The sequence below is a fragment of the Salmo salar genome, chromosome 02 (genome assembly GCF_965601325.2).
Source record: "Salmo salar chromosome 02, fSalSal1, whole genome shotgun sequence".
Classification (NCBI taxonomy): Eukaryota; Metazoa; Chordata; class Actinopteri; order Salmoniformes; family Salmonidae; genus Salmo; species Salmo salar.
Genome location: NC_138292.1, coordinates 91,046,000 through 91,058,996, shown reverse-complemented (window position 1 = coordinate 91,058,996; position 12,997 = coordinate 91,046,000). Strand labels below are relative to the sequence as shown.

The following is a 12,997-nucleotide window of genomic DNA, read 5'->3' as shown; positions in this document are numbered from 1 at the left end:
TAGACCTAGTCTGTTCATTATATACATCTACATGATGTATTGTTACACCATGTAGGAGCAGTATAGACCTAGTCTGTTCATTATATACATCTACATGATGTATTGTTACACCATGTAGGAGCAGTATAGACCTAGTCTGTTCATTATATACATCTACATGATGTATTGTTACACCATGTAGGAGCAGTATAGACCTAGTCTGTTCATTATATACATCTACATGATGTATTGTTACACCATGTAGGAGCAGTATAGACCTAGTCTGTTCATTATATACATCTACATGATGTATTGTTACACCATGTAGGAGCAGTATAGACCTAGTCTGTTCATTATATACATCTACATGATGTATTGTTACACCATGTAGCAGCAGTATGGAGGTACAGTGGGGGACAAAACTGTTGACACCCTTGATAAAGATGAGCAAAAACGACTCTATAAAATAAAGAATTAAAATACTGAGCTATATTGTATGTAAAATAAAGGGAAATTATATTATTTGACACTAATACAATTGCTCAGAGAAAGAGATTTAGTTCATCATGTAATTCTCAATAGGCAGGGTCTGAATTATTGCCACCCATGTTTTCAATATTCTAGCACCCTCCCCTTGGGAGAATAACGACACTGAAATGTTTTATGAGATTAGAGAACACATTGGTAAGGATCTTAGACCATTCCTCCATACAGAATCTCTCCAGGTCCTTGATTTATTTAGTCTGTCTTATGGACTGCCCTGTTCAATTCAAACCACAGGTTTTCAATGGAGTTCAAGTCCGAAGACTGAGATGGCCATTGAAAATGTTGATTTTTGTGCCCAATTAACCATTTCTTTGTGGATGTTGATGTGTCTTGCTGGAAGATCCACATATGGCCAAGTTTCAGCCTCCTAGCAGAGAGGTAACCAGGTTTTGGGCTAAAATATCCTGGTAGTGGGTAAAGTTTATTTATTTATTTTATACAGTAATTTTAGCTCATCTTTATCAAGGGTATCAATAACTAGGTGCTTATTTTGATATCTAGTTATTTGACTGAATCCGGAATACTGATGTGGAGTAGATGTAGAGATTGTTGTAAATTCGCATAAAAAATCTGAACTAATCAAACAACACTTGTTGCTCTTTGTACGTGTTGATATAGTATTCATATTTAATGGAGAGGAAAAAAACGTTTCCCTAAACTGCTTTATAATATTATAATTCAATGAAGAATAAAAATAGTTTTCCCTCCTCAACTGCGTTTCCTCCCTCCAGACAGCAGATGGCGATATGTGTCTTTCAGCCGATGTTTCTAGTGTGACGTATAATCTAGTGGACGGAACGCTTCTTCAACAACTGCAGCCACCTCGGTAGCTCGCTAGGCGACAAAGTCGGAACATTCAAGTTCTTTAGACAATTTCGTGGTTTATTTACCACTTTGCTTTAAACATACTTATGTGGAAAGAACTAGCTACCCCATTTTATGTAATATTTACGTTGTAAGTCAGCTAGCTGGCTGGTTAAGTTAGCACTAGTCTAGTCGCTAATGCTAACTAGCTATTATCCCCGACCATGAGTTCACAAAGCTACTCTCCTCCTGCTAAAGAAGAGGTCTGCTGGACGGAGAAAGAAGCACTGGTGAAAGAGGAGGAGGAAGAGGAGGCTGTTACAATACAAAGACAAGTAGAGGGTGAGGCTGTTACAGTGAAAGAAGAGGAAGACACGTTCAAAGTGAAAGAGGAGGAGGATGTTACTGTGAAAGAAGAGGAAGAATATGCCGTTTTTGGAGTGGAAGATGAAGACGTTTTTGGAATGAAGGATGAAGAGGGGGAGATTACTGTCACATTAGAGGAGGACGAAGAAGAGAAGACCGGAGAACTGATTAACACCAGTAAATACAGTGAGTACTATCTTATAAAACAGGGACATTGATCTGATTAACACCAGTAAATACAGTGAGTACTTTCTAATAAAACAGGGACATTGATCTGATTAACACCAGTAAATACAGTGAGCACTATCTAATAAAACAGGGACATTGATCTGATTAACACCAGTAAATACTGTGAGTACTATCTTATAAAACAGGAACATTGATCTGATTAACACCAGTAAATATAGTGAGTACTATCTAATAAAACAGGGACATTGATCTGATTAACGCCAGTAAATACAGTGAGTACTATCTAATAAAACACAGGCACAAACTCTGCAGTTGTTGAACTGTGTGATTTTTAAAAGGGCATTCTACACTTGAATATGTTTTTGTACTGTGTGAATTGTTCATGACGTCCTCCAGGGATTTTTAAACTTTTCCTGTTGAAAAGTGATATATAAATACAGTGAAGTATAAACACACTAAAAGGAAACAAATAAATGTTTTGAACAAAATAGTGTTTTTTTAGACAACTGCAAACTAGAAGGAGTGATGTCATAGTAAGGCCCTCAAGGAGTTGGCTTGATGGGAAGTCGTGATGTCATCCAATAGGAGACTGATCTTCATGTGAATATTCATTATTCTTTTTTAAATCCTTCCTGCTCTGTCAAGTTGGTTTTTGATCATTGCTAGAAATCAATTTTCAAGTCTTGCCATAGACTTTCAAGATGATTTAAGTCCGAACTGTAACTAGGCCACTCAGGAACATTCAATGTCATATTGGTAAGCTCCTCCAGTGTAGATTTGGTTCAGGTTATTGTGGTTCAGGTTATTGTCCTGTTAGTACAGTTTTTTGTATTCAGATCTCTGAAATACACTCTACCTACGTAACATTTAGTATTTCCTTATGTTACGCTGGGAAACAGTTTTCATGGGCACAGAAATCCTAAATCATTTCAGAGTTTGCTAAATCCAATGGTTCTAACCAAGAGTCACCTTAACCTCTATGGGCTAGTCCCACCCGTGGTGCACTCCATCAACAGCAGGTGCATTTCAAGAGCGGCAAATTTGAATCCAAATAAATGTCAAAATTCCAATTTTTCAAACATACAACTATTTTACACCCTTTGAAAGATAAACATCTCCTTAATCTAACCACGTTTTACGATTTCAAAAAGGTTTTACGGCGAAAGCATAAATTTAGAGTATGTTAGGACAGTACATTTACAAGAGTTGTGTGTAATGTTTTGTCGATTCAAAGACAGGGTCACCAAAACCATAAAACCAGCTAAAATGATGCACTAACCTTTTACAATCTCCATCAGATGACACTCCTAGGACATTATGTTAGACAATGCATGCATTTTTAGTTCTATCAAGTTCATATTTATATCCAAAAACAGCGTTTTACTATGGCATTGATGTTGAGGAAATCGTTTCCCTCCAATAACCGGCAGTCAAGTCAGCACCACAAATTAAATAATTAAAATTAGAAAACATTTGTAAAATATTATATTGTCATTTAAAGAATTATAGATTTACATCTCTTGAACGCAATCAACTTGCCAGATTTAAAAATAACCTTACTGGGAAATCACACTTTGCAATAATCTGAGCACTGCGCCCAGAAAAATACGCGTTGCGATACAGACTAGACGTCATGTTGGGGAGATCTAAAATCGAAAATACTATGTAAATAATCCATTACCTTTGATTCTCTTCATCAGATGTCACTTCCAGGTATCACAGGTCCATAACGAATGTAGTTTTGTTCAAAAAAGCTCATAATTTATGTCCAAAAATCTCCGTCTTGTTAGCACATGATCTAAGCCAACCGGACTTCTCGTCATGAACGAGGGGAAAAAATATATTTACGTTCGTTCAAACATGTCAAACGTTGTATAGCATAAATCATTAGGGCCTTTTTTAACCAGAACATGAATAATATTCAAGGTGGACGAATGCATTCTCTTTTATAACGTATTGGAACGAGGGTACCCAACATGAACTCGTGCGCCAGGTGTCTAATGGGCCATCATCGTTCCATGGCTCTTGTTCGGTCAGATCTCCCTCCAGAAGACTCAAAACACTTTGTAAAGGCTGGTGACATCTAGTGGAAGCAATAGGAAGTGCCAAAATATTCCTCAGCCCCTGTGTTTTTCAATGGCATAGGTTTAAAGGTAATACAACACATCAGGTATCCACTTCCTGTCAGAAAATGTCTCAGGGTTTTGCCTGCCAAATGAGTTCTGTTATACTCACAGACACCATTCAAACAGTTTTAGAAACTTTAGAGTGTTTTCTATCCATATATAATAAGTATATGCATATTCTAGTTACTGGGTAGGATTAGTAACCAGATTAAATCGGGTACATTTTTTTATCCAGCCGTGCAAATACTGCCCCCTAGCCCTAACAGGTTAACTTTATTGACAACACCCAAATGGATACTGTCATTAACACGGTTCTTCAATAATTACACATAATACTTAATACTGTAGCTGTTTAGTTACAGTCACATGTTCAACTATCATCAGCTGATCCAGGAAATCATTTTCTGAATGACAGTCACATGACAAACATCACGACATGCAACAACAACCAAAGTGCTTCTTCATTCATTACTCTGGTAAAGACAGTTATGCCGTGCTCCATGTTGGATCCAACATCCCTAACAAATTGGTGTTTACAATGTTATTGTCTGTATGATTAACTGTAGGGTCTTGTTAGTCTGTTTGGACACAGAGATACTTAGCTCATAATGTGTAGAAAACTGTTCCTTGATGGATAGGCTATTGTACAACACACAGAGCTATTTTCCTTTATTCAGGACATTTAGAATGACAACACATTACAGAGTAGCCTAGTGGGATTATTCACAAAATTATCTGGTTATGAAGGTTCCATGTTTCACCTGAAATATAAAATTATTTATAATCCTAGGTCTATGTTGTTGTTAGGTGATGTTATGGGTCCTACAGTAGGTCTATGTTGTTAGGTGAAGTTATGGGCCCTACAGTAGGTCTATGTTATTGTTAGGTGATGTTATGGGTCCTACAGTAGGTCTATGTTATTGTTAGGTGAAGTTGTGGGTCCTACAGTAGGTCTATGTTATTGTTAGGTGAAGTTATGGGCCCTACAGTAGGTCTATGTTATTGTTAGGGCATGTTATGGGTCCTACAGTAGGTCTATGTTATTGTTAGGTGAAGTTATGGGCCAATTTGGCAAACAGTGTACAAACCCTCATTGTCAGGCTGATGGAAAAGCCAAAGAGCATTTTACTGGTTGAAGTGTTTTTTAAGTACAACGCGGTTGATTTGCGATGATGACACAAACATTATATTAAGCAGGACATTCAAGCGAGCCTTACAATTATAATCCAAAGTAGTGTGAAATGTACTCATAAGCAACCTGGAAATGGAGGTTACTTCCCTGAGTTTTCCAACATTCACATTCAGAATACATCGTGAAAAACTAAAATCTTTGCCCACCATTTTTGCTCCACGCAGATATACTACATCCATAACTAGTGGTTTCCTCATTACCAGATATACTACATCCATAACTAGTGGTTTCCTCATTACCAGATATACTACATCCATAACTAGTGGTTTCCTCATTACCAGATATACTACATCCATAACTAGTGGTTTCCTCATTACCAGATATACTACATCCATAACTAGTGGTTTCCTCATTACCAGATATACTACATCCATAACTAGTGGTTTCCTCATCAGCAGATATACTACATCCATAACTAGTGGTTTCCTCATTAGCAGATATACTACATCCATAACTAGTGGTTTCCTCATTACCATATATACTACATCCATAACTAGTGGTTTCCTCATTACCAGATATACTACATCCATAACTAGTGGTTTCCTCATTACCAGATATACTACATCCATAACTAGTGGTTTCCTCATTAGCAGATATAATACATCCATAACTAGTGGTTTCCTCATTAGCAGGGAGGAGTTTCTCCAATCAAATTGTGTGTGCATTGCCCTCGTGCTGCAATTTTAGCAAACACAGAAAGGGGCCTATATTGGAGATCAGAAGTCGTCTGGCACACTGCTTAGAGTGTCAACAACATGAATAACTTATTTCTAGTTACTACTAATGTGTAAACAAGACAACATATGATTGTTGCTAAGTTGACTGTCTTAATTGTCAAATAACTTAAGACGTCAATTGTTGTACAACTTCATGGGTACACTCTGGGCATCACCTTTTACCTCAAATAAACAATGGATTTCTGCTGTTGTGGGCCTTTAACCGTCTGTCTGACTTTGTCGTTCACACAGGAGAGAGGCCGGACAGTCGTGGATCCTCTGGGGAGCCTCAACAACCTCATGATGCTGACGAGGCAGAGAAGAGTCTCTCCAGATCAGAACACCTCAAGAAACACCAGCAGAGATCCACAGGGAAGAGAACTCACTGCTGCTCTGACTGTGGGAAGAGATTCACCTCATCAGGCATTACAATTCATCAGAGAACACACACAGGAGAGAAACCCTATAGCTGTGGTGAATGTGGGAAGAGTTTTGGTCAATCTAGGGATCTGACATCACACCAGAGAACACACACAGGAAAGAAACCTTATAGCTGTGACCAATGTGGGAAGAGTTTTGGTCAATCTGGCCATCTGACAGTGCACCAGAGAACACACACAGGTGATAAACCTTATAGCTGTGATCAATGTGGAAAGAGTTTTGCTGCATCTAGCAATCTGACTCTACACCAGAGAACACACACAGGAAAGAAATCTTATAGCTGTGATCAATGTGGGAAGAGTTTTGTTCAATCTGGCCATCTGACATTACACCAGAGAACACACACAGGTGATAAACCTTATAGCTGTGATCAATGTGGAAAGAGTTTTGCTGCATCTAGCAATCTGACTCTACACCAGAGAACACACACAGGAAAGAAACCTTATAGCTGTGACCAATGTGGGAAGAGTTTTGGTAGATCTGGCCATCTGACTCAACACCAGAGAACACACACAGGAGAGAAACCTTATAGCTGTGATCAATGTGCGAAGAGTTTTGTTCAGTCTGGCCAGCTGACAAGACACCAGAGAACACACACAGGAGAGAAACCTCATAGCTGTGACCAGAGATAATCTGATAAAAGATCTCTGGTTAAATATCAGAAAATACATGAAGGAGTTGTTTCATGATATCAATGAATTAATGTCACAATGTAGAATGTTTTAACATTGTAGTAGGAGTATTTTAATGATGTCACAATGTAGAACGTTTGCCCCCTGTTCTATTTATTTCAACATGATATGGATATTAGCCTCAGGGGGGAAATCCAGGCTCTGAATTGAAAGAGTACTATTTATGTGATTTAACAAAAAGTGACTAACTCAAAAAGAGCTGTGTTACACTTACCATGTTGGTGACCCACTTGAATCAAAATGCAAAACTTCAAAATGTAGCGATCTGTTTTCTACAAATTGTCCTCTAACCAGGGATGTACACATTATTCCCAGATTCCGTGTGGTTTTTGAGCTGTTAGTTTTAACAGGACGTGCAACCTCATCTCCCTCCTCTCGGCACAATTGATTTCAACATGATATCGATGCGTTATGACAAATAAGTGTTGCATTCCTTTGTTTAGTGACCCCTACATTTAAATGTATCACTCCAAAATGTAGCTGACTGTCTTCTGCAGGTTGTCCTCTAACCAGTGAGGTAAAATATATCTCCCATTTCCATGTGTTTTTTTTTTGTTGTGTTAGTTTCAACAGCACGTACAACCTGATTTCCCCCTAATTGATATCAGTGATTTATTGCTACTTGTCAAAACAACAGCGTTTTTGGTGCTTGTGCAGTTTATAAGATACTTGTTTTAAAAAATACAAGTAATATGATTATTGTGGCAGATGTTTGTGTTTATTGCACATTTTATGTTTAGGTTTTCAATTTATCCCAAACTGTTTCTGCATGTTGGTTATTGATTTGGACACGTTAAAACTGTGTTTTGACATTGGGGATATCCCACCTAGCAAAATGTAATTGAAAATACTTTGAAAATAAGACTATGCAACCAAATATTTCATATTGACATTTCATGTAACATTTAGTTATGATAATTATATATGCAACCAACTGACAATTTTTTTGTACAATTACATTGACATTGTTGCCCTGCTTTTAGAATATCAGGGTTAATTCTCACATGGGTGGGCAGTCAAAAAGTTTTGATTTGCGTTTAGCCATTGAGTTGCCATGGATCACAATTTATTTTGACTGCACGTTTTTCCTTATTGGAGATGAGTTTTGTTTGGGCTCGTTCCAAGGGGACGAGAGTTCTAGAAGCTAGTGAGTTTTAGGAAGACGAGAGTTTTAGAAGCTAGTGGGGGAAAATGTTTTTTCTTGTTTTTAATTGTTGACAGCCAGTAGACACCATGTTTATATTGGTGAAGGTGAAGCATTGTAGTTGATTATAATGTGAAATGGAAGTTGTTTTCTGTTGATGGTGAGCAAACCTTTAAGGTGTTAGTCTTTGGTTTTTCCATTTTATGTTTTGAGGTTGGACTTTAGCACGTATAGCTCGTTAGCACGTATAGCTCGTTAGCACGTATAGCTCGTTAGCACGTATAGCTCGTTAGCACGTATAGCTCGTTAGCACGTATAGCTCGTTAGCACGTATAGCTCGTTAGCTCGTTAGCACGTATAGCTCGTTAGCACGTATAGCTCGTTAGCACGTCTAGCTCGTTAGCACGTAGGACGCACTGATTGGTGTCACCTCGTTAGTATGTGTTACACCTGTGCTGGCTTGTCCATCTCGTTAGTGGGAAGGTGTTTCACCTGAGCTGGTCCAGGTTCTATTTAAGAGTGTCTGGCCCAGTGCTCCAGTTGTCTTGATACATGTGGAGAGTCAACACCTTTAGTTGCGCCACCTTTTTGGTTTGCTTCCTGTCTTTAAGTTTGGTGTGGGTTTTTCTTTTGTTTGTCTCTTCTTGGGCAGATTTAGTGGGTCTCATGGTGGGTGTCTTTTAGGTCCCAGTTGTTGTTACTAGTCAACTTTCAGTGGACACAGAGCAAGATTATGTTATAATACTTTTATTGCATCAAATGGTTGTTTTATGCAACAGAATAGAGGGTTCTTATAACTATTGTGTCTGTGTGTTCTACTGAGGATGGGCCTCTGGGAGAAAACACTGACAGGAGATTTACAATGTCTTTTGGGTGATAAAACCTAAAGAGACTGCATTCCAGAGCATGAGTTAATGTTTCTGTTCTATATGGTACTAGGGAGAGATGACCCCAGGGCCAGACCCTGGTCTCTACACAAAGAGTACTGTTTTTACAGCAGATACTGTCTGCTGAGAATTATAAGTATCTTTCACACAAATCTTAACCTTGTGACCCGTTCTATACATCTGTTCGTCATGTAGGATGAAAGGGGTGTATCTTGGCTGTAAAAGGCCTTTACATCTCGTGGCTCTCAACGAATCATCTGGGGGTGATTCGTCGACCAGCCATCATTATCGTTGAGCACTCAATTGATTCACTTTATGTGTGTGTTGTATTGACCTGCTCCCTTATTAATAAGTGAATAAAGATTTAGTTTAAGATTAACTCTGACTTGTGTGATAAGTTTGTCTCTCATTTGATATTAAAGAAATTAACCACCACATTTGGGGATGTATGATATGATAAATTGTGATGAATTGGATCTATAATCGATTACTAGAGATTTGATAAAGTAATACTGGGAATATAATTAGATACAATTTAAACAACCCATATGTAGACAAACATAGGCTTTGAGTTGGTATCTTTAATGGATCATTTGATAAAGATAAACAGTCTACAAATTCTGGGCAGTTGTCTCAGAAACTGATGGGAGTGTGTCCACTTTAGGGTAAGTTACCCTAACGATGTAACTATAAAACGCTTATTGGATTTTCTCCATCCGGGTACTACATTTGAAATAAAACTGCCCTTAAGGCCTCAACGTGAAATGGATTTCCAACGATGTGCAGTAAAGGAGTGAAGAGCGGTGAAATCTGTGTCAACAAAAGTAAGAAAAGATTAATACACATACAATTAACAAAGAACATAACAAATGTTCAGCTGTAGTTTTATATAAGCATGCACACCTATGTTAATGAAGAAACAGATGATTGGTGTATAGACATACCTTGTCATGGACATAAAGGCCACTCGGGTCCTCATTGAAGAGGTAGGGCAAGAGCAGAATCGCTGCTGTGGTCTCCAGTCCTAGTAAAGTAAAGCAATGATCTTACTACACTTGCTAATTTTATTACAAAATACATTAGAGAAAGGGAAGGAATTAGAGCAAATCCCTCTTCTGTATTGTCCTTCAGGGACTGTCAAAATAGCAGGATGATGTCCTCACCCCTGCCTCGCCTCTCTACCGCTGATAGTCCTTGAATTCTCTTTGTCTATATACATTCCATGGACTTGATTAATTTCTGAGAAGATCTGAAAAGATCATTTGCACACATTTATACAGTGGGGGGAAAAAAGTATTTGATCCTCTGCTGATTTTGTGTGTTTGCCCACTTACAAAGAAATGATCTGTCTATAATTTTAATGGTAGGTTTATTTGAACAGTGAGAGACAGAATAACAAAAAAAATTTTAAATAAAAAACGCAATCACAGATGTCAGACGATTCTTGTAGTTGGCCACCAGGTTTGCACACATCTCAGGAGGGACTTTGTCCCACTCCTCTTTGCAGATCTTCTCCAAGTCATTAAGGTTTCGAGGCTCACGTTTGGCAACTCGAACCTTCAGCTCCCTCCACAGATTTTTTATGGGATTAAGGTCTGGAGACTGGCTAGGCCACTCCAGGACCTTAATGTGCTTCTTCTTGAGCCACTCCTTTGTTACCTTGGCCGTGTGTTTTGGGTCATTGTCATGCTGGAATACCCATCCACAACCCATTTTCAATGCCCTGGCTGAGGGTAGGAGGTTTTCACCCAAGATTTGACGGTACATGGCCCCGTCCATCGTCCCTTTGATGCGGTGAAGTTGTCCTGTCCCCTTAGCAAAAAACACCCCCAAAGCATAATGTTTCCACCTCCATGTTTGACGGTGGAGATGGTGTTCTTGGGGTCATAAGCAGCATTCCTCCTCCTCCAAACATGGCGAGTTGAGTTGATGTCAAAGAGCTCCATTTTGGTCTCATCTGACCACAACACTTTCACCAGTTGTCCTCTGAGTCATTCAGATGTTCATTGGCAAACTTCAGACGGGCATGTATATGTATTCTTCAGCAGGGGGACCTTGCGGGCGCAGCAGGATTTCAGTCCTTCACGGTGTAGTGTGTTACCAATTGTTTTCTTGGTGACTATGGTCCCAGCTGCCTTGAGATCATTGACAAGATCCTCCCGTGTAGTTCTGGGCTGATTCCTCACAGTTCTCATGATCATTGCAACTCCAAGAGGTGAGATCTTGCATAGAGCCCCAGGCCGAGGGATATTGACAGTTCTTTTGGGTTTCTTCCATTTGCGAATAATCGCACCAAATGTCACCTTCTCACCAAGCTGCTTGGCGATGGTCTTGTAGCCCATTCCAGCCTTGTGTAGGTCTACAATCTTGTCCCTGACATCCTTGGACAGCTCTTTGGTTTTGGCCATGGTGGAGAGTTTGGAATCTGATTGATTGATTGCTTCTGTGAACAGGTGTCTTTTTTACAGGTAACAAGCTGCGGTTAGGAGCACTCCCTTTAAGAGTGTGCTCCTAATCTCAGTTTGTTACCTGTATAAAAGACACCTGGGAGCCAGAAATCTTTCTGATTGAGAGGGGGTCAAATACTTATTTCCCTCATTAAAATGAAAATCAATTTATAACATTTTTGACATGCGTTTTTCTGGATATTTTTGTTGTTATTCTGTCTCTCACTGTTCAAATAAACCTACCATTAAAATTATAGACTGATCCTTTCTTTGCCAGTGGGAAAACATACAAAATCAGCAGGGGATCAAGTACTTTTTCCCCCCACTGTAGCAGGTGATGAATTTTGACTTCTGTACTTGAAAATATGAAATATCCTTATTATGTGAAATTGAATGAAACAATAATGTATGTTGATGCTAATATGATGTACAATATTCCATTATGTTTCTATATGATAATAGCCTAATATATTTAATATGCCATATACTACTTTTTAACAGTTTCACTATTTAATTTTAATTAACTTAATCATTATGATTCAACATCAGTTCACCGTCTCACCTCATACTGTATTGGAGCAGCAGCAGCTGACTGCCCAGTTCAACATCAGTTCACCGTCTCACCTCATACTGTATTGGAGCAGCAGCAGCTGACTGCCCAGTTCAACATCAGTTCACCGTCTCACCTCATACTGTATTGGAGCAGCAGCAGCTGACTGCCCAGTTCAACATCAGTTCACCGTCTCACCTCATACTGTATTGGAGCAGCAGCAGCTGACTGCCCAGTTCAACATCAGTTCACCGTCTCACCTCATACTGTATTGGAGCAGCAGCAGCTGATTTGATCGTTGATACCAATCATCATGTTTGAATCTGAGAGTAAATAGAGCCGACTACACTCTAAAAATTAAGGGTTCAACTGGAGTTGTTCTCAGATTTTGGAAACGTTACATGTACAATACTATCCCATTTTGGAAACGTTACATGTACAATACTACCCCATTTTGGAAACGTTACATGTACAATACTATCCCATTTTGGAAACGTTACATGTCCGCCCCCTTGTGGAGGGAAATTAATATCTTAGATGGTAGCTGTAGATGGGATTCAAATGCATAATGGTACTAATACAGTGTCTAGACTACCTCTTTTGTATAAAAGCCCTTCAGAATCCAAACACAGTATTGCCACGCAGCAAAATGTTGCATATAATCTTTCAAGTCAGCCTGATAAAATATTGAACAATTTGTGTACAAAGATATCTTGAAATGTGATATTAGGCCTGTATGGCAGTACTGTTACTGTATGGCAGTACTGTATTGGCTAGTGCTTTCTCCAATATGTTCTTCTATTTTACATTGTATGTCGATGCCATTTATCTTTCAATATTTATTTAATATATATATATATATATATATATATGGTTTAATGCTTGTAAGACTATTCTTTGACACATTTTATCTTCCTT

General features: G+C 38.7%; 1 protein-coding gene across 1 annotated transcript; it reads left to right on the top strand.

The window, feature by feature from the left end:
• The first annotated feature begins 1,329 nt into the window (after positions 1–1,329).
• On the top strand, positions 1,330–9,461 carry LOC145864043 (uncharacterized). Its single transcript, XM_082969018.1, has 2 exons — positions 1,330–1,881; positions 6,171–9,461. Exons 1-2 carry the CDS (start codon positions 1,554–1,556, stop codon positions 6,989–6,991), a joined length of 1,149 nt encoding a protein of 382 aa, XP_082825144.1. The 5' UTR covers positions 1,330–1,553; the 3' UTR covers positions 6,992–9,461.
• Positions 9,462–12,997: the final 3,536 nt, after the last annotated feature.